Below are 22888 nucleotides of genomic sequence, written 5' to 3' on the forward strand. Positions count from 1 at the left end.
GCCGTTCTCTTCTTTTTTTTTTGTATTTACCTTACGCTTTGGTGTATATAGGTACACGCTCCTTTTCACAATTGCCCGCCGTGGTTGCTTAGTGGTTATGGTTTTGAGGTGCTAATCACGAGGCCACTGTGGCCGCATTCCGTTGGGGTAAAATGCGAAAACACATGTGTACTTAGATTTAGGTGCACGTTAAAGAACCCCAGGTGGTTCAAATTTCCGGAGGCCCCCACTACTGCGTGTCTCATAATCTGATCGTGGTTTTGACATGTAAAACTCAAGAATTTAATTTAAATTTTCTTTCCACAATGGTTCTTTTTATTCATTGTTTCTTTCTTAATTTATATTCCCCTTAATGTATCCGTGCTCCAGCGCTCAGACCTTAGTGTTCTTACTCGGCACGGTAAATAAATGATTGATTGGTTGTTACCGGCAAAGTGGATGCTGAACAGCAGGTTCGCCAAATTATGGAGCTTATTCTTAATGGCATGTGGAGATATATTCCCCAGTGCGAACTAAAGTGCTCAAGGTTTCCTCATTGCTTGTTATTTGAACTGATAAATGCATTAAAGCACAAAGATTGAGCGCATTGCAAAAGATAAACGCTCACAAGATAATGATTGGGGGCGGCATTTTCGTATCTTTAGAGCTGTTCGCAAACGCCCCAACAATCGAGATGACGATTCGCCTATAGCGTTCGTCGAAAAGAGCGCCTCTGAAAGGCTGGCTGATATTGTGAACTATATCCGGAATCGCTCCAATAAACGCGCAGAGTCTTTTCGCCTGCCTGACTCAAATGCATGGTGCAGAAGTCTCAGTGGTTGCTAACTGTTTTCCTGCTCCTTCTTCTTCAATATATAATATTTCTGATATCAACGATGGTACCTGTCAGCAGCAGGCTTCAGTTACAATGCCTAGTACAGTGTTGTTCGATGAGAAGCTCGTCTATGAATGCGTGCGACGTTTGAAACTCCCATTGTCTTGTGGTCCAGACGGAATTCCCTCGGCCACGTTAAAAAGTTACGCAACATATTTGCGCCGGTATTTTCATATATCTTTAACAACTGCCTAAATTTTCCCCCTTTCCACGCATTTGGGAAACTGCTCGTGTTTTCCCTTTATTTAATTCTGGTTCCAAAACAGATGTCTTGTACTACAGCCCTCTTTCACTCGTCAGTGCCACCTCCAAGATCTGTAAGCTTGCCATTCACACGATAGCTTCTAGTGTAAAGAGGTTGTTAACTTCAACCAACGCGGATTTATCTCTAGTTGCTCAATAGCCACCAATCTTGCGAGCTTCATGACACAGATGTCAGCGCCTGTATTCCAGAGGGGGCAAGTGGATGCCGTGTACTGCGACGTCAGCACAGGTTTTGACGTGGTAACCCATCCAATGCGTCTCGTATAGCTTAAGCCTCATGGTGTTGATGCTTCACTTGCTCTCCTTCACAGTTATCTTCTGGAGAGGTCCAGCCATGTTAGCCTAATGTACAGTCATCTTTTGTGTACGAGGCTACTAGCGGTGTCCCTCAAGGCTCCGTGTTAGGACCACGCCTGTTCTTGGTATTTGTCCACGATGTTTCTTCCGTTATCCGGAAGTTGCCCTTATTTCAATAGGCCGACGACATCAATATTTTCAAAGATATTCACACTATTGATGGATGTTGAATTCTTCAGTCTGACCTGTTGTCCTTTGCAGAATGGTGCAAAAATAATGGTTGCGGCATCAACGTTTGTAAGAGTAAAAGTAAAGCCGAACGCAAAGCCGAACGTATTGCTTAGTTATTCTGTGGACTGTTTTCCGATTAGTGGAATTACTGAGGTCAGTGATCTCGATCGACCTCTTTAATGCCTGTTTAAGTTCTTCACCTCATGCTGAACGCATTGATATGCTTTGTCTGCACTCTCTAGATTTTGTTTGCCGCTTCTCAAGCGAATTCAAATCTCCTGCTCCCTTCCTAATGTTGTATCAGGTTATATATGTTCCCCAAATCGAATACGCATCGGTAGTGTGGAACGAAACTTCCAAATCCGACAGCGATAGACTAGAAATAGTCCATAAAAAGTGAATAGAAATTTACCGCCATCGTTTTCGCGCTGGCATTGGTCAATCTTGCAACGCTTAGCTTTATCCTCACTACCGTCCCTTACCTGCCGACGGTTTTTGTGTAAGATCCTTCATGGAAACCTGAACTCCACTGAGCTACTTAATTAGGTAGCGCTTCGGATTTCCCAGAAAGTCACAAGGGAGCACCGACCATTTTTTGTTCTTGCTTGTCCCAGCAAACATTCTGATGTGTGTGGAATTCAAAATCTGTATAATACCTATTTCGCTGATCTTCATATTTTTATTCAGTCGGTTCCGTCGTACTGTTCACAGCTTCGTATTGTGTGCTAGTTCTTTTGGTATACGTACGTGCTCTCTTTCACCGTGTGATTTATTACATTTTGAGCTTGCTTCGCGATATGTCTAATGTTTCAGCGGTTTTTGTTCTCGTACTTTTAATTTTTTTGGTGCATTAAATTTACATATATTTTACATGAATCGCTTCCCCCTCCTTCACTCAGTTTCCCTTACGTTTGTATCTTTAGCTGTACGGTTTTTTTTTTCACTCTACTTACTCGCTAATCGTCTTTTCATTTTCGGTTTACGTTAGCTATGTCGATAAGTAAGAGCGTGTTTTATCAACTTTACATGTGCGTTGTTGTGTGCTAATATTACGCGCAAATGGATTTTCTGTACATGCGCCTTTTTCTTTTGCCTTTACATTTTTTTCAACCTTGTACATTAAATTTTCGTTATATTGCATCTGTGCCAGTATTAAAAGCTCATGTTTTTTTTTTCTGGGCACCTAATCTAAAGGCTGGATTGATTAATTTATTTGAGCGCTCCGCTCTTAGGCACCCTTTCCTGCGCCGTGCGTCGGCGGCGGCGTAACCGAGTGAACAAGCACAACGAAAGATGAAAGAGCGAAAGCGGAGCAGGATATGAAAGGCGCGAGCCGCGAACGGCAGAGACCAATGAGAGCGGCCCCTTCAGTGACGTGCGTGCGCGAAACTGGTGTCATGCGGACCCACCCCACCACTCGATGTGTACTCGTAACTGGTCTCAGCCGGACCGCGATTGTTTTGTAATCTGATTGTATGTGCGACGCGAATTGTGTAGTACATTCCGGAAGCCACACGACACCAGCGATGACACTAGAACCTTCGACGAGTCAGTTAAAAAGGCCAACGTGCCTGACCCGCAGATCAGATTTTCGACGGTCGCCGACTCCGCTACATGTCTCTGTCAAATTCTTTGCCTCAATATATCGCGAAATGAAAACACGTATAGAGCTACGCGCAAAGTTCGAATTAAGAAGTATCATAATCGTCAGTAAATATTTTTATTTGCTCTGACCAATTGTTTGTGTTTTTTCTGCGTTTTTCTGTTGTGAATTCAGCGTGGTTTCTTTAATTGTAAACTGCTTCTTTTCATAATTGTTGTATCATATTTCTTATCTTTTGTCCTGTGTTTGTTTGTATGTTTAATTTTTCCTTTAGTGTGCGCTATAGCTCAGACGTTAGCGTTGTTCCTGGGCACGTTAATTAAACGTGACTGATTCTTCTTCTTCTTCTTCTTATTATTATTATTATTATTATTATTATTATTATTTCTATGTCGGGGGTTATTGCTCAGGTCTTAGAAGAATTTATTTCCACATTATGTATTCTTTTGTGAACAAATTTTCAATCCTGACTGATCAACAGTTTGGCTTTGTCTCCACAATCCATAAGTGAATTGTGTGAAATATCTTAAAATATCTTTCGATGGTAACTTATCGTGGCAACATCACTTAAGAGGAAGCTTTAGCTCAGGTGCTCCTATCTAAATACATGTAAAAGAAGAAATCGTTTTTATCGGCAACCACTGCACCAAATTTGACGAGGTTTGTTGCATTTAAAAGAAAAGCTTAAAATCTAGTGACTGTTGGTTTCTAATCTTTGAGTTAGGTCCTCAAGTTCTTATTAAAAATTGGCAAAAATCGAAAATTTTTAGAAAACGAAACTATGAGGTTTACAAGTCTGTAACTCAACAAAAAAAATAATAATACAATTCTGTGAATTGCATCTAATAGTACATCTAAAGCGGACAAAATTTATATGTTACACATGAATATAAAAAATTTAGTAATATGGAAATACAGCTTTTGCAGAACCCTTGTAACCAACGTAACAAACTCACGTAATATGTAAAATGACATATCGAATTTGTCCGATTTGAATGATCTAATGGATTCCATTTACAGAACCGCGATGTCTGTTCTTGATGCAGAGCTATGAATTTGTAAACTTCGTACCTCTATTTTTTTATTGAAGTGAATTTTAGGAAAGGTTGGCGCCTTTATGGTGGCACCGGCTACTCCTTGTCACTTAGCAAACGAAACAAATTACTCAGTAGGACACTGGATGAATAAAAAATATACAGCCCAACAGTACATGAGTCGCAAAGTTCGGTGCATTAGTTCAGTCCACATACGCATATATAAAGTCAGATGTTTTGAACAGCCAAAACACACAACACATGTAATACATTGCAAGTACAGGACAGGATTATACATATTGCGTAAAAGTTGCGATCACCACATAAACCAATTATGAACCACGAACAACGTTTATGTAACTCATTTAGCGTATTCGGGTCATCTGACAGGTTAATATTTTCCCAAAATGTTGGTGTCCTCTAAAGACTTTTTCAGAGCAAGAAGTGCTCTTTGTTGAAGGCCCGCAGTTTCAAGTGGTCGAATATTTGAAAATCTTTTTAACAAAATTCAAGCCCTAAATCGAGATTCCGCTTCCAACAGTCACTAGATTTTAACTTTCCCTCTCAAATGCAACAAACTTCATTAAAATTGGTCGTGGGGTTATCTCACAAAAACGTTGTTGCGTTTTACATGTATTTGAAAGGGCCGCGTCGGAGTTGGGCCCGAGCTAAAGCTCCCTCTTAACATTTATTTGTTTTAAACTGAGCTCTGTCGCTTGGCTGTTGTTTAATATCAAAAGTTTTGCGCCCTTTTCTGTAAGAAAGATTATTGTACATGCACTGGGTTACAGTGCGTTGAGATACGGCATTACAGTCTTCGGCTTCAGTTCGCGTCCTTGGAGGTGCAGGGTAGACAGGATCATAAAAGATATCATTAAAAATGTTGCCTACAATTCTCCAATAGTAACAGCTGCAAATATGTTCCATGAACTTGGTCTACCAAATTTTCAATCATTGCTTATCGAAAAAGTTGTCGTGAGACATTTTTGGAATTCCGCATTCAAACAAAAAAGTGCTGCCACAAGAAAACTTAGAAAACGCGTCCGTTATGTAGTTGCTCGTTTAGCCACAAGGTATGGTGCGGCCAGACGCTGTGCATATGTGCCAGAGATCTTTAACAACTTACCGAATGAAGTCTTTAACGCGACATCGAAAAGCACGCTGAGGGAATTCTTAAAGGAGCTATGGTGAAATTAACCTCCAGAACAATTTTGGATCTTGATATTTACTTCTTCAATTTCCTTTGTTTTAAGTAGAATAACCGAATGTTATCTCGTTCTTTCTCATTTTGTGTCATTCATTTTTTTCTTTGTTCTGCATGTCAGATCAATTTATGTATTTTTTTTTTCGCCATGTGTATCATATTCATAGGCACGGTCCTACAAGCCAACTGAGTCTTAGACCGGGCTTTTCGTGTTCTTTTACATTTTTAGTGGCAATAATAATAATAATAATAATAATAATAATAATAATAATAATAATAATAATAATAATAATAATAATAATAATAATAATAATAATAAATTATTATCATTATTACGCAACTGCCTACGGGAATCGAGAACGAGACACTTGTCTAAATTACACAAAACAATGGAGAACTCAACGTCCAGGTAGTTGGTTCACAGATTCGCGCAAAATTACGCCTCAGGAAGTTTGGCCTGCAACCGGGAGTTTAAAAGCGTAGCCTTCAAAAACAATAGAAGGGCTTGAGCAAGTCTAGACGCATGTCCAGTGGCAAAAAGAATGTCGCCCCCTATAAGGCGCAGTCTCTGTAAAGTGCTGTCCGCTGCGCACTGAACAAGGAAAAGTTAAAGGGTTGAGTGTTCGCGGCGTCGCAGGAAGGACAGCACCCACGTAAGGGAACCCGCCTCTGTCGGTGCAACTGTTGCACCGCCATGCAGCACGGTCATAAAGCACCGAGGTAAACCAGGCCTAGGAACACGTGTAGAAAATTACCTAGTGCTTGAGACTCGATGATCAGTGTGCTGTCATAGAAGGTGGCGGCGGATCAGCTGACAAACATTATCAAAATGGCAGGAAACTTCTGGACTGCCGGCAAGCCATTCGGTCAGCCTCTTCATCACCATTAATAGCTGCCTGCGACGGTGTACCCGCTGGCCGATTAAGGGGACGCCGGCAGGTGGTGTTGGCAATGTCGACAGGCTATAGGGCGGTCACACTGTCGGTTTGCAGTATGGCGACCGCCGGCCCCGCAGGAGCCACTCCGAGAGAACAACCTCGTAATCTGTGAATTACTTTCGTATGTATTTGAACGTCACGGCAATGGTTGCTAACTGCACCGCGACACGTAATACAATCAGTAAAAAAAGGAAAGAGGAAGGAAAAGAAAAAGAAAAAAACGGGTTGTGAACAAGTGCACCGAAATTACCTGCTGTTAGACTCGACCTTGAGCCTCTTGCATCGCGCAGTGTAACCTCGTCAACGAACGAATGGGCATAACGATAAAATAAATGAAGTAAAATAGAAAACGCAATAAAGTAGCTCTTAAAAAGAAACTTGGCGTGTCGATTTTGAATGACCAATACGCGAGGGGACCACTAAAGGAAATTAGCCCCCTCCTGGTGCCTGCAGCCATTTGTGGTAGCTTACGCGACATAGTTCCTAGAAATGCTTGCCTTGATCGCGATTGTAGATGTTAAGATGTTATGAAAGAAAAATGAACTCTATAAGGACAGGAATGAGCGCTCAGAAAGGAAAAATTTGTGACTACGTGCAGGTTAACCCTATTTCAAGAAACATTAGGCACTGTTTATTTATCTGATTTGCTGTTGATACAATGTACTGCTTTGCTCGCTATAGCTGTGACGTCATATAATGTAGGATTGCATATGTCGAAAAATTAGGGCATTAGAAACAATTATTACATGCTCATTTTATTAAATAAATTTTGTACATAAGTATGGATAACTGTCTTCGTCCGCTTGTCCGTAGGTGTGATAGTATGTCAAGAAATATTTTTATTGAGTTAGCCAAAAGGAAAATCTTTTTGATTGTAGCAGGGAAGCGATATATATAGGCAACCCTAAAAACCCCTAATGGGGCAAACTGCTTCGTGAACACAAGGGACCAGACACCGAATTTCTGTCAACAGGCGTACTTTCAAGCTGGGAAAGGCGAATAATAGTTTTGGTTATTTGCAATAGTTTATCTTCTTAAGGCAAATCACAACTAGCTTACCACACATACAGAGCGTAACTTGCCAGCCAATCCTGACGTTGGACATGTTATAAGCGTAGGTGGTCGGCCAATGAGGAACAGCACTTACTAATGAAAAGCTTTCTGAATTCTGGCCCATATTCACAAAACGTTCATACGCTAAAATTGTTCGTAAGAGCAAATTCCAGCCAATCCTATAATGCTGGCGATATCATCATTGGCCAAGGCGGCCGGCCAATGAGGCATACCACTCACGAAAGAGAAGCTTTGGGAATTCGACCCTCGGTATTTTTTTGGGTGGAATCCAGAACACTTTTTTGTTCGTAAAGACCAAACTACACGTACGCTTGCCGGCGCGCCAAAGCTCGCCCCCCCCCCCCCACCCCTCACGCATACGAAGATGCTGCAGGACAGATCGTACGCGTCGAAGTGCAGCGCGAGCCCTGATACCCTCTCCAGACAAATAGATAACCCCATCTCACAAGTACCTTGCAGCGCTGCCGAAGGTACGAGGTGCACACAGGCAATATCCTTGCGCAGCGATAGATAGATCCGGGCCTAACTGTCTGATTATTGGCTCGCTGGAGAGTTTTATGTTTGCTGGCTACATGATACGGTACAGCGATGCGTGGCATAGTATGGCCTTTGCGCAAGCACGTCGTATACTGAGGAATTAGCGTGGCAGTTACCGCCGATAACTGTAATGGCCACCCTAAAACATGATCACCTATAGCACCATGGCAGCGCCCATAATTCGCACTTGTTACTGGCTCTCCGCCAGTTAGCAAGAACCAAGCAGGAAAATCCGTCATCGCTATGTCTCGTCTCAAGCTGAGGTCAAAGCATTAGGTATGTTGTGCCGTAATTATTGAGATCGGCTCTCTGTTTTCACGCTGCTAGGACTACAGACACGAAGCCGAGCCTTAAAACTGGTTTGATTTCCAATTAGCAGATGACGCCACAGCATAAGCACTGGTGATGCGTTGACGATGCGGAACGCTTTAAAGGCCTAATCGCTCACTGCATAATGAATTTAGCACACCCCTTTTTAGCATGGTAAGTTATGACGGTATCGCGCAAACGCCATATATAGACACCGAGCAGATGCTGCGCCGCAGGTTAACATTTAGGAGGGAGTTCGTCCTTGCAACATGCTAAGGAGATTGCAAGGTAAATGCAGTGAAAGCGTACCGGTGAAGCGAAGGCCCCGTGTCGCATGCATGTGAACAAAGCTTATGGTTATGACGTCAAAACATTTTTTTTGCGTCAATCCACCGACCATGGAGCATTGGAGCATGCACCTACAGGATGGCAAGCAGACGCTGAGCAGAGCGATCAAGGCAGAAAGCTGGGCTAGTTGGTGTGTCATCATTAATCAAAAGACTAACGCAAAATAACATAAAACATGAAAGTGCGCCTTAAAACATGAATGCAAGTATGTACCCTGCACTGTTGGGGCCGTATACCGCATACCTCTCTCTTGCGGTAGATGCTACGTGGGGCAGTCTGGCCGCTGCCTAAATGAACGGCTACGAGAGCACCGAACGATGGTAGATTCATTACCGGGGGCGGCCATTTGGCCAAGCATTGTAAGCGGTGCGGGTGCGTGCCTGCGTTTGATTCCACGTGTGTGCTTGGTAGGGGAGGCACAAGGTGGGGGCGCGAGATTGGTGAGGCATATCACATTGACAGGGAAGGTGATAACTGTGTCAGCACGACATCACTTGCCTTGTGCAAAAAAGAAAAAAGAATGTACTTACAGAATAGTTTGCCACATTTTGACTAGAATGTGCTTGTACTGTTTTAACCCTGTGTGCGCATGCACCACCGAAATGTATATATGTACCTTCTCTCGCAGTAAAACCTCAGTTGATGTTTAGCGCTCGTCCTGTCGTCTTTTCTGTCTGTGTCCCTGTTATTTCGCGCTAGTCTTTTGATTAATGCTGAGCAGAGGCCGTAGCGCGGCTTAACACGTCTCGAGGGCCAAGTGAGCGCGCGCTGGCGCGCGTCTTCTATGTTCAAACCGCCATTACTCCCGAGGCGCTGCAAACGGAAGGAGCGTGAGCGCGAGCTTTCACGCGCCGGCGCACGTACGTGTATTTTGGCCTTAAGTACTCTTTGCCATTGGCCGGCCGCTTTCTTTAATACTATGGGGAGCAAAACGAATGGCACGCTTGGACTTTTATGCTAGAAGTGTTTGTGAGAAAAAGCTCCAACCAATTAGCAAAGCTAACATATTAGTAGCGAAGGCGGGCGGCCAATGACATGTTCTTACGAAAAGAAACCTTTGTGAATTCACATCTCTTTCATAAGTGCCGTCCGCGACCGACCATCGTCGAAGTGATCGTATTGTTTTCACGTGGATCGCTATCACAATTGATACCAGCCAAGGAGGATATACTTTTATACAGGAGACGTTTTCTTAATTTGGGCCATGGGGCCTGCCGCTCGTGATAAGATGGACGTGGTAACGACATGATCGCGGGGCTAATGACCGATTGCGGACGGCATCTATATTACGTATAAAGATATGTGAATACGGTGCTGACGATTGCTATCATGAGCGGCAGAGCAGCGCCGCGCAGCAAGAATAATCGGAGAAAGTAAATCCTTAAAGGCATAAACTATAACGCTGTAGCAAGGCTTGGCAGCCTTCAAGAGCGATCTCATCATGAGGTTGTTGTTTTGGCACATAAAGCCCCAGAATTATTTTTCTTTAACGCAAAAGACAACACGCTGCTGTTCCATCGCGGAAAAAAGGCGGTCGCATATGCACCAGCGAGTTTGAGTGTGGCTATTCTGACGGCACGAAGATATACCATTTTTTGAGTATGATGAGCAAGGACGGGGGCGTTGAGGAAGTTTATGATACGCTGTACTCACGTACTAGGGGCGTCTGTGATGGCTGGCGACATCATGGCGATAGTTGGTGACGAGGCAGGAGACTCACACGCTCACACACAAAATGAAACATGGCAGGTCGCAATGGTCGGTCAGAAGGTGGAATACCATCGCAGATTTGAGGTTTCCTGTCATTCAATATCACTTAGCCCTTGAAACAAAACAACCTGCCATCTTTTCGATTTCCCGTGTGGTTGTTTTATTATGTTCGCAGATGTGTCAGAAGGAAAGCAATACAGTTACTAATAAAAAAACAAGTCGCGAGCAGAAAGTTTTGTGACGAGAGAGAAAGAAGGAAAACTTAAGAATCTGCATGTTTGTCTCGTTGTTTAGTTTCCTGGATCAAGGATAATGGCAAGAAAAAGCGTGCATATATAACCGTAGCCGCAGCTGTTATTCCATCGAGCTCACTGCACCACTGCTTTAGCCGAGTCTAAGTCCCTCGGTGTCCTTAGTTCTCTCGCTGAAAGAATTTTGAATCTTCGAAAATGAAGGTGCTGCTTCTCTGCGGACTTGTCCTCGCCGGAGCATTCCTCGCCGAAGCTGCCGGTGGTAAAGAACTGTGTGGTAAGCAAGTTTTCTCCTTTTTTCTGTCATTACTACTACTATAGCCATAACTAGTACTATTAGTATTAATATGCTATAATCCGCGCCCAGGCACAGTGGAGTCACATATGTGTTCAGAGTTTTTTTGCCACAAGTGAGAACCTTAACGTAAAGTTAACGAGAATATCAAACCCTAACACTTGAAAGAAGAGAGCACGTATAATCTTTTACCAGTATATCTAAGTTGACGCAATGTAGAACAGTAAATACTGTCTAGTGACGTCTTTAATTAAGGTTGGCTGAACACGCCGCTCTATCTTGAAAGGCTGTGAGCGCTTGCTTCTGGTTACGCGCATTTTGGTAGTGAATAAACAAAACAAATCTGAGCAGTAGCTATCCATTGGCTCCTGAAACGTCTTCGTGCAGTATTATGCTATCAGCTCTTACGTAGGTGGAAGGATCTTTCCACCTATGTACGACAAAGCATCTAAGTGGTCGTTTAGGTTGTAAACTGTAAACTGGGGGGGGGGGAGGGGGCGGGGACCCTGAGTGGCTTACGTCCGTATCGGGGACACGGCGCGTGGGCAGAAACGGAGATCGGAAGGGGAGAGGGCGAAAGAGTGTGGTTACGGCACTGCAGCAATGGAGCCGGGTAGGGGAAGAGGGGAAAGAGTGCGGCGATGGCGACCGCGCACGTGTGGTCTGCGCTTCTATGCTTACAGCGTCACGCGCATCGATGGTGCCGGCGCGGCAGATGCACGGGAGGCGCGGTGACCGCGGCGGCGCTTGTTTCGGGGTAGTGTGGTGCCGTATGAAAAAGTTGTATGATTTCATAATGTACGCAGCACATGTATGCAGCCCATGTATGAAGCGTAAACAGCTTCGCTGGTAATCCGTCCCCATATGAATGTTGCGGCTCCACGGTTTTTATGCAAGGGTATCTATATTCTCATCTTGGTGTTAACAGCGCAAACGTAGAAGGGACACGAGACGCGAAGACGACACCACAAGCGCTGACTTTCGCAAGCGCTGTTAACACCAGGATAGACAACCAACAAGCCGAAGCAGCTATTCTAGCGAAATATACATTGTTATCGTGTCAGCTGCTTGGACGGTCTTTGTATATTTAAAAGGCATAAAGACACTGGAAAATGTTTTATCCCTGCAAAATACGTACACAAATTAAACAGCACATAAACGCGTATTGCCCCTCCAAATCTAACCAGGGTCACACTAACAAGGGCGAATTTAGTTGCGGATATTTGTATGCCAAATAAAACCAAGCTGCACTTTCGCTAGCCGCAAATTCAAATTATAAGCTTCAAGAAACCCTTCAAGCGGGGTTTGTAGCAATTTCAAGGTCGTATACAATTCATTTTTATCTACTATCGTGGGTGAACAGCTATTGTAAAACCCTGCAATGTCTTTCAAATATCACGTCAGTCAGTCAGCGCCGTATAATGGACCGAAGGAAGGAAGGAACGAAGCTCGAATAGACAGAAAGACAGGGAGGTTAGCCAGTTCTCATATTGGCTGCCTACCCGGCGCTGGGGAAAGGAGGTAAGGGGAATAAAGGATAATAGAAAAGAGATATTACAAATAAAGAAAAGAAATTAAGAGCAAGAAAATACAGGAAAAAAAAGAAAAGAGAATACGTCACTGCTGAAAGTCTGTCTCTAAGACCAGACCTCCGCAAGAAGCGCAAAAACGCTTTCAAAGCCTTCTGTTACGAGCACGGTGTCGGCCAATGTCGCAGGGCCCTTTCCCTCGACAAAAGGCGTTTGTCAAGACTACCTAATACTCTTGAAAGTTCTTTCCTGGGCGCACTGAAGTGGGGAAACTCACAGAGAAGGTGGGCGATTGTTTCCTCGCAGCTACAGTTATCGCGTGTAGGGCTGTTGGTCACTCCTATCCGAAATGAGTTCGCATTCGTGAAGGCCACGCCAAGCCACGAGCAGCACAGAAGCGTCTCCTCTGCTTTAGGTAGTCCTGACGGAAGGCGGAGCCGTAGTTTTGGATCCGCATTGTGGGCACGACCGTCGGTAAATTACGCCGAGTTCCACTGTGCGAGTGTAAGCTCACGTGCGAGTGAACGAAGCCCTGCAGCTGCGTCTGTTCTGGATAACGGTGTAGCTACACGGTGGGGACAATCGTGAGCAGATCGGCTGGCCTCATCTGCACGGTCGTTTCCGTAGGTACCGCAATGGCCCGGTATACACTGATATGCTATGTTGTGTTTTTTCTCTATTGATGTGATGAAGAAGTCTTATGTTAGTGACGAATTGTTCATTCGGTCCATGACGAAATGGCGACATAATGCATTGGAGAGTGGCCTTGGAGTCGGAGAAGATTGACCATGTCTGTGAAGGTTCTTCAGTTACGAATTCTAGAGCAGCACAGAGGGCGGCGAGTTCTACAGCCGTCGATGATTCAAAATGCGATGTCCTGAATTTTGTGGTGACAGACTTCGCAGGAATAACCACTGCTCCTGCTGAGCTTGCAGAAGAAACTGAACCATCGGTGCTAATGCGAAGGCGTCCGTTGTGTTTCTCATGCAAGAGCAGTAGTGTGGCTTGTTGTAGGGCTAAAAATGACGATTGTGTTTTCTTTTGCATTCCAGGAATGGTTAATGCATTGAGCTACATGAAAAATGTATGGTCAGTAGAAGTAAATATGGCGCTGATGTCTGCGTGCGCTGCCAGTGTAGCGACTATGCCATTATAGGAATGAGAGGCAGTACATCGGTTTGTCTAAACTTTGTTCATTCGGCTTCGGGTCCAATCTTATGCTTCCTTATAGCAAACTTCTTCAAGATATGTTGCCATTGTAGATTTTTTGTGGTATTGATTACTTTCATTTAGCCTACGCTTTCAACTAATCGAGTGCTTTGAGAGCATTTAAAAGAAAATAAACTACTTAAAAATGTATAAATATTTAACAACTGCAAGTGTTCCTGATACTGCCGAAATTTTGTTTAAATGTAGAAGTGTTGCGATTCGTTTATGGGCTAGAAATAGCGCTACGGTTGGAAATTACCGGCTGGCGTAAAACATTTACTATCTTTAACAAGACTGTGTTTGGCTAGCCCCCAATTAACACACGTAAGCTTCCCACAAGGAACGATTAAGTAAGCGACAATGTGCTTTCTCAACAAATTCATGTCAAACCGAGAAAACTCGACAAGGAATCTTAGATTCTCACTGCAGTTGAAGGAATGTAGTCACGAGTAGGGTTCTCTGCATTTCTGTTTCCATTAGAAATAACCGCCCTAATGCCTGCCCTGAATATGCATCAAAAGCTATCGCTCCTTGAGACACTTTAACGAGCTAGCTTGTATGTTGCGTGCTGTGCTTTGCTTTGTTTATATTATCTGTGAAGTGCAGTGAGCGTATCACTTCATTTCCCGCCATTCCTATCTGTAGTGGCATGCTACGCGGGTTGCAGGCAAAGGCTATCCAAGATTCGTTAGGAACCACCCTCAATCTCTCTCTACGGTAAGATGGAGCGTGGTGATGAAAGAGAACATACGTATGGAGGCACGCAAATTGTGCAACCACGCAACCATAGTCTCTCAAGTAGTTCTCGTAACGCCCAGCAATTCATTGTGTTTTGATTTGAGCTCCTCTTCTAATCGATATGTTTCACCAGCTAGCCCAACAACAAGTGCTCCTAGACAACAGTGCATGTTCGATATGACCTCGCAGCGCTATCAACTCAGAGGTGGGAGGTCATCCGTATAACAGTTACGAACAAAACAAAAGCGAACTTAAAGCGCCATTGGAGCGTGTTAAAGTGGCGTTGAAATTATATGACGTTCGCAGCAACAGTGCTGGTGCGCTCACTTTTGATTTCGGACGAGTAGCGCTTCAAGCTATCAAGGAGCAGGAATTGGGGTGCACTCCAACGAACAGCGTAGAAAACGAGGGTCAAATTCTGATGCGCTAAGGATGCACTTCGCCGTTGTACTTCGTCACGCGCGCTGACCGACTCGACAGTTTAAGAGCTCAGACGATCAAGAAATTGTCCTGCCGTTTTTAAGCGTTTAGAAGCAGGAGCAAAATTTGTTCATACTTTTCAATGGATATGTACAAGTGTGTTTTACTGTGGAAGGCGCATATTTTCACCGTAGTTTATAAAGCAGTGCTATCTCCGACCGGGGCGAGCTCTGCGGGCGTCAAATACTTTGGGCTGAATTCTGAAACCTTCCTTTCCTTGAGCCATTTGCTTAACTTACGTGAAGAGGCCTTTATGTTTTCTTACCATGACGTGCGGACGGAGGAAGCAAGTGTATTACTCCCTTCCCCCGTCCTCACGGAAGGAACATGTCTGTCAGTTCGGCTGTTATCACGCGTTTCAAACATTTTCAAACGTTTATCGAACATTTTATCACAATTAAGGGTGATAAAGGATTTTTTAAGTTTAATCCCTCTATTACAGCCATTTAGCACAAATTTTACTCATTCCATCCCATAATAAAAAAAATTAAAGTATGGGGTTTTACGTGCCAAAACCACTTTCTGATTATGAGGCACGCCGTAGTGAAGGACTCCGAAAATTTTCACCACCTGGGGTTCTTTAACGCGCACCTAAATCTAAGTACACGGGTGTTTTCGCATTTCGCCCCCATCGAAATGCGCCCGCCGTGGCCGGGATTCGATCCCGCGACCTCGTGCTCAGCAGCCCAACACTATAGCCACGGAACAACCACGGCGGGTATCCCATAATAAGCGTGTGTGAAAAAAAACGCACACACACAGCAGGTGTTCTTAAATCCATTAGCGTGTTCGCTATACTGTTGAAATCTGTTCTTGCAGCTACAAGGTTGTCAAACAGGCTTCAGGCATAAGAAACGTATGTTACGCCATATAAGATGAGATATCATGAGAGGTTTTTTTGGTAAGTGAAGTAGCTCGAGTTTCTGGACAAATTATACGTAAAGATACATTGTATCTGAAGAACTCCAACGTGGCTGCCGTACGACGGAGTGGGTATAATGTCTGGCTTAGGCGTATTCGAATCCACCACCGTGAATTTCTTCCAAATAATATTTATGGATGAGGTATTTGTCATTTGTTTAAATATTACGTAGAAGTAATAAACCATGAAAACTGCGACGAGATCAGAACCTGTTGTTTTATTGCGATCGGAATCACGTCGACACTACAGGCAAACTTCCGCCGTCGTCACGGCTGTCGCCGTGACGTTGCGTATGAACCCCAGGTTCGATAACATCGCGGCCGCGCGCCCTGTGCTGTAGGAGCGAGCGAAAGCTTGCGAGGGTGAGCCGGGAAGGAATGGTCGCTTGATGAAGTGGTGTCTTCTCGCGCTCGCAAAGGAGTAAGACGGGGACGGTGCGCACCGTCTTCTCACGGGTACAAGGGAGGAGCGGGGAGGTGTATGCGCGCTAGGTGAGGGAGGGGGGAGGAGGCAGGTTAGTGCGCATCCAGTGCGGCGGCTGAGCACGGCCGTGAGTGTCCTATCGTGGAGGAAACGAGCGCTGGGTTCGAAGGCCAGCCGAGCTAAGATAGCCGATGGCTTCGTGTGCGCTATATTCTCGCGCATCTAGTTGGCGTTGAAAAGAGAGGCGGCAGGAAGGGGAATTCGGTCACCGCTGCTGCCGCTCTTCATCGCCCCAGCATTCTGACAGCGAGTGTCGCAGTCATTGAGTGAGATGTATTCGTGCTAGCCTGTGCGAACGTGACAACGTCCTTGTTAATTTAGTTAGTAAGCGAATCTGCACAGTATTTTATGCCGCTGATAAACTGACTAACCTTAACTTTCGAAAGATGAAGCGCCGACAGAGACAGCACACCAATGAAGAAACAACAATGACAGGACAAGGGGCCTTTTGAAAGCTATGAACCAACATACTTAAGCAATCATTAACCTTACTTCGTTTAGCTGTCTAATAATTAGCTATTGCGATCAATGCGTCGCCTGCCGGCCACAGCTCTGACATTTTCCCCTTAATTTCACTACTAGTTCGAACGAACGCCCTTCCTTGATATGTAGAAAAAGCGATGCTCGTCTGGCGACAAGCTGAGTGACACCCTTAAGGGTGTGACATGTTTACTGTGTAGGTTTGAGAGTGTAACCATCTTAAGTCTCACGAGCCGCTTTAGTCAGCAAAATAAAGGAAGTCTTCGTTAAATGCTTTTTTCGTTGAATCGTTAATATGCACGCGTACGCTTTTTCTGGATTTAGCGTTCAACGGTAACACAGGTGAGGACACCTTTCATTACGAGAACATGGCGCCCGTGGAAGGGGGTGCCGCCTGCTTTGGTTTTACCAAGTCGTCATTGTGTACTGTTTCGCCCATTGGTTACCAATTGATCGTTGTACTGCTTTATATTTCTGCCATGTTGCGTCGGAAGTAAGGTATTGATGAGAGTTGGGCGCTGTTTCTGAGATCCGCGCTCGATTTTTTGTGCGCTGTAGGCTTAACGAAAGAAGCTGCGCTAGCTGTACATGGCCTCCGAGATGCGGTGGCGCATGAAGCAAGTCATTCGCGCTGCCCGTATCAGAGTTCATAGACTAAAAAGATTGCTCGTACTTTGTTTTTTGGATAGATAATGTTATAACTTGCATTCTATGGTCATCATCATCATCTTTCGAGGAAAAGCTAAGTATGCCACCGTACCGCTGTTGTCAGTTCCTGCTGATAAGGCTAATAAAGGATTGAAATAGGTTGACATTTGGCGTACATTTGGTTCACTTGCACTTCGTGAGCTTTCTGGGCCCCTGTGGCCCACAAAGTTCTTTGTGGCCCACAGGCGTATACATCTAGCTGGGGGCGCATCCGCATGCGTTTGGGGTGCCGCTATTTTAAAGGGGTGTTTTCCAATTTTGTTCAGCATTGAAGACGGCCTTTTGGCAGAGAGCTGGGCTAGTTGGAATTCTGACATTTAATGCACCACCAGCGCTTCATGGGAAATAGGAAATACACTGTACTGAGACAAGACCTCCCTGTCCTCTTTTACTTGCTGATCTCAATACTTCCCATATCCCCATGAAGCGCCGGAGATTCATCAAATGAAGACGGCCTAATCTGACAGCGAAGCATAGGGCTTCGAGCCTAAGTATTTGAATGCATTTGGAACGCGCTTCTGCGACTTCACGCTACTTAACTACGACAAAGAAAGCTAAAAAATATATACCGGCTACATTTTAACGCTTTGCGCGTACGAATCCATAAAACACACATGAATGAAAGCCTGGCAGCTTTCATGGCGCAAGCTAACTTTCCGCCGAACTTCCAGACAGGCTGCTCAGCCGCCATCTTGTTCGTACAGCAAAGTAGCGTGCAGATTTCTTGACTTCGATGCTGCCGTCATGAAGCTGTCTTCCTTGGTGGCTTTGTGAATGCGTGAGTGCGCCTGCCAGCAACAGGCGGCAGCTCACACTCCCAGATGAACATTGCGTAGACAAGCAGGTAGGTGAAGCGATTGCGCACGGCTATTGCTTGTCAAGGGGGAAAGGAAATTTGAAGGTACGGAGCTGCCGTATACGCTAAGGGAACACGAGGGAATCGTTCACTGTAAGGACTCCTCGGTAAGGACGCTTTCAGAATTCACTTCAGGCAGCTTAACTGCAATGAAAGGTGCCTTACTGAGGGAAGGAACGTTTCAGACAGTGTGCCTTAACCGCTTGAATGCAGCAGCGGAGAAGTCAATTCCCATGCCTGCACATGTTGTGTACACTGTTTCCTTTTTTTTATTGCAGACATGAGCCATGACGGAATCAAGGATGTCATGAAGTGCATGGCTGAACATGCGCCACCTCAGGTACCATCTCTCTCACTCAATTAAAGAGCCACCAATCAATTATAATAAAATCTAAATGTCACGTAAATTCAAGCAATTCACTTAGCATTCCTTTCGTAGTTCTTTCTACCACATAATCGTTTACTCTCCACGCAGATGAAAGAAAAGGCTTTCGAGATCATTGGCGAGAAGGGAGACCACATGGCCGAGACGATCAAGAAGCAATGCGAGTCGGGTGTGGACTTCGTAAGTACCGATTCTTGAAACTGTGGGGCATAAAAGATTACTATAAATTACTATAAAGATAAACTATAAGCTGATTTAAACTATAAAAAAAACTATAAACTGATTTAAACTATAAAAAAGAACAGTGCCGTAATACACGTTGTATACACAGAGTGATTATTTTTAAGTTTCCCGGAATTTAAAAAAAAATCACCTGTTGCAGGTAACACGATTTTAGTCATTGGGCTAGATTATCTTGAGAAGGGCGCATGACTTGCCCGAGAAATCGAAACATATATTCAACTAGTTAAAAACATTTACTAATTAACTTCTTAATTAAGTACTTTACGGTACACATTACAATTTCTGAATTTTAGCCGGTGAATTCGCAAGGCGTATCCACTTGGAATGAATTTCCAGAATGACACCAGTCTGGAGATATGTGCCATTGAACTCGCCGTAAAAACGCATCGTTGTTCCACTAACGTTTCTAACAAAACTCTCTTTTATGCATTGAACACACACTTAACTGCAACGCCCATGTATTCGGTCTCACACTTTGCAGTAAATATCATAAGAAGCCAACAAACACTGCCACCAAGGACAACATAGGGGAATTGCCCCTATGTTGTCCTTGGTGTCAGTGTTTGTTGGCTTCTTATGATGACTAATAAAAATCGGGCCCCTCGGTTAACCCCCTTTCTTCACTTTGCAGTAAAATAATATCTCGACATTGGTGTCATCCTGGAGATTCATTTCAAGCGGATACGTCTGGCAAACTCAACGGTTACAATTCGTAAATTTCAGTATGTACCATAATGTAATCAATCACGAAGATAGTTAGTGATTTTTGTTAATTAGTTGAACAAGTACTTTAATTTCTGGTGCTAGTAATGTCCGCCTGTTTGAATAATCCAGGTCGAGAACAAGAGTTACGCTATCTACCTCATGGCGACTTAAAAAAATTTCTTAGAATTCAAAAATGATAACCCCTATACAGAGCTGAAGCTAGAGTTGGTATAAGAATTCAGATTGATGCAAGGTGATTCTTCATATGCTTTCTCAGCTTGGAGCCATTACATACACCAGAAAAGGCATCGGTCACTCAGTGCGACTCAATATAAGGAAAACTTGGAAATGAAGTGGAGCGGTAAAAAATACGGGTTGCGTGCGCCCTTGAACCTGGCGTTGCTTGCTACCTTTATATTTGCGTTACACGGAAGCTTCTAGCTGCCAGCCAGCCCAACGGCAATTGAGAGTTTCGGCAGATGATCTATTGGCAGTCGCAAGGCGTATTTCTAGCTAAGTACCGCTCGCTCTTCGATCATGTGATTATACTTCGAGCGCGTGTTGAGAGAAAAAAAATTATCTTGTTGTCTGCTTGCTTCTGCGAACAAATGACGTTCGCGTAGCGTTTCTACATCGAAGCTACCTTTTGTATACGTGGCTTTATATGAATGAACTTGCAGCGCCTATCTCGCACGATTACTGGAGGCGGCCATGTTGACAGGACTTTCCCCGACTGCGATCGCGGGTCTCAGTTGAAGTCAACTGCCGTTCTGATGTCGATGGGAGTTGAAGCTGCCGGAGTCACGTGCACATTCTCAAGGAGCCTTCAAACAGAAGACAATAGAAATCTGCGACGAAAATTGGCTCCCTGCTGCGAGCTTGCGCAAAAGCGCCAATCGTGATTGCAAAATTTGACCTTGATCGAAAGTGACCCTGTGACTCCAGTATAGCACCTCTCATCTGCGACTGTTCTCGGCACCCAGTTGGTTCGACGGCCACTGAAAGAGTCCGTGCAACCGGGCTATTATTCTTGCCAAGATAGTGAAATATTAAACGCTAAATAAATTGTGAGGAAATTGTAAAGCTACTTATTGAAGAGCAGTGTGTATTATGGCAGGCCAGAATTCGTATTTATACGAGAATTGGATAAATAAATTGTAGAAAATATAATAGAACATTTTTACTTCTTTAGATCCGTTATCTTATTTAATTTGTGGAAGTTAGGAACGCTATTTTTTTGTCCTCAATTACCAATTTAGGCGTAACATTGAGAAATCGACGTCGTACATTATGCGATGAGGATTGATATAATGCCTCCGTCATTGAACTCTCTTTGCTCGTTACGTGTTTATGTACCAAAAATAATTTACACCCACTTTGCGCACAGTGGGCAGACGGTGTGATATCAGTAGGCAAAAAATTAAATTCTGAGGTTTTACGTGCCATTACCATGATTTGATTATGAGGCACGTCGTAGTGGGGTGATCCGTACTAATTTTGATCCCATGAGGTTCTTTAACGAAGCACCCAATGGACGGTACACGAGCGTTTTGCATTCCGTCCCCATCGGTATGCGACAGGCGCGGTCGGTTTCGCACCTGCAAACTCAAACTCTGCGGCGGAACACCATTGTCCCTGGCCTACGCGAAGGGTGGTGTGATGTTATCGGTTGTTGGCAACAGTTCTTTTCAGCTTGAACCTTTTGCTTATTTTTTGTTTGTGTAGATCTCCTTGGCATAGTTTATTTGGACGACTCGAGTCGCGTTTTATCCGAGTCTTAACAGAGCTAGATAAAATGAAATTTCTTGGGAGGGCATTCTCATTGTGTACGGAATACATGAATCACGAATATAGAGTTGTGGAGCAGAAACTACATGCGTTCAGTGTTTCATTACGGCGCATAGAAACGATATTGACGATGTCATCATATCCGTTAAACCAGGTGTCAACCACCAGTTCAAAATTATCGTTTAACAAATTTTTTTAAAAATTTTGTTTTCTTTGTGCCGAGACTGCAGAGCACGGTCGAGGAAGCCATTACATGCATGACTGTGCTCCCTATTTTTTTCTCATGCAGGGCGAGATGGTTTCGGCTGTTTTCTCGGTGAGTAAGCTTTCCCTATATAGGCAGGAGTGCATTCCCCAGTGATTTTTCTATGGACCACATAGAACTGAAGCGCATATCTTAACACTTGCTTTTCGTGAGCCTTCCCGAAGTTTGAAGCCAACAATGCATGAACTCTTTCGATGTTGCCCCTTGCAGCACCGAGCTCAGAAAGGAGAGAGAGGCCGAGAAAAAAAATAAGCGAGGCCCCGAAACTGAAATGTGACCATGCATCGCGCTACAAATCGGAATTATTTATTTGTTTCTAACGGCACGGACCGCCCAGTCCTGAAACAGCGATTCGCGTGATTTCCTGAACGTCAACATCAGTGTCGCAGGAAGTCGACAACTGAATTATTTTTATACTGCTATGTCCCCCACGTTAGTAAATAACCAATCGCAATTGAAAGTCACCGAGAATTGTATACAGGAAGCAAAGAATCGACAACTGGGTGAATTTGTAAGCGATTGAAAAAAAAAAGAGCGAGAACGGAGCAGGGACACAAAGAAAAGACAACGACATGAGCGCTTACTCGCAACTAGGTTTTTATTGAGGGCAACAGAAAATATATAAAATCGTAACAGGTAAAGAAACAAATATCCCACGGTAGATTAAAAGTGATTGGAAATTATTCAGGGAACGCAAGTGTTCATTAACAAGAACTCACTCTGAGAACGAACAAGCAAACCCAGTCCACGTCCTGATTCCCTCTAATGAATAACAACTCAGCTAAACCCTTTGTGTCATATGGTCGGAAATCACACTCCGCATATCACCGGAGGGGAGCACAACGGCAAAAGTTTTATTCAAACTCATGAATAGGATAATAATGATGCCGCGTGAGATCAAATAAGTAAAGCTTGTTTAGCAAGAATACTGCTTCAAGTGTGTTGATGCTTTCTCACAATTGTGCTCTTCCTCTTTCTCTATAGGAGAGAGTTGCGGAAGCTATTAAGACGGCCTACCGTCAGTGTGTGCCACCCTCCCCGTTGTGAGCAGCAGGATCCAGAAGGAAGAAAGACTGCTCTTGTAGGCTCGTGCAAAGCAAGCCCAAATAAATGCGGAAGTGGAACGTA

At 44.1% G+C, this 22888-nt stretch overlaps 1 protein-coding gene across 1 annotated transcript; it reads left to right on the top strand.

Moving 5' to 3' along the window:
• The first annotated feature begins 10768 nt into the window (after positions 1-10768).
• On the top strand, positions 10769-22888 carry LOC142584941 (uncharacterized). The gene is made up of 5 exons (XM_075695308.1): positions 10769-10951; positions 18653-18714; positions 18850-18939; positions 21785-21811; positions 22745-22888. The coding sequence occupies exons 1-5, from the start codon at positions 10873-10875 to the stop codon at positions 22805-22807; spliced, it is 321 nt and encodes a 106-aa protein (XP_075551423.1). The 5' UTR covers positions 10769-10872; the 3' UTR covers positions 22808-22888.

Source organism: Dermacentor variabilis, chromosome 1, assembly GCF_050947875.1.
Source record: "Dermacentor variabilis isolate Ectoservices chromosome 1, ASM5094787v1, whole genome shotgun sequence".
NCBI lineage: Eukaryota > Metazoa > Arthropoda > Arachnida > Ixodida > Ixodidae > Dermacentor > Dermacentor variabilis.

Excerpts from the sequence above, each read along its gene's own strand:
- LOC142584941 (XM_075695308.1), top strand. The coding sequence starts at position 10,873 with ATGAAGGTGCTGCTTCTCTGCGGACTTGTCCTCGCCGGAGCATTCCTC. Across the intron at positions 10,952-18,652 it reads CGGTGGTAAAGAACTGTGTG|ACATGAGCCATGACGGAATC; the intron begins GTAAGCAAGTTT and ends TTTTTATTGCAG. Across the intron at positions 21,812-22,744 it reads TGGTTTCGGCTGTTTTCTCG|GAGAGAGTTGCGGAAGCTAT; the intron begins GTGAGTAAGCTT and ends CTTTCTCTATAG.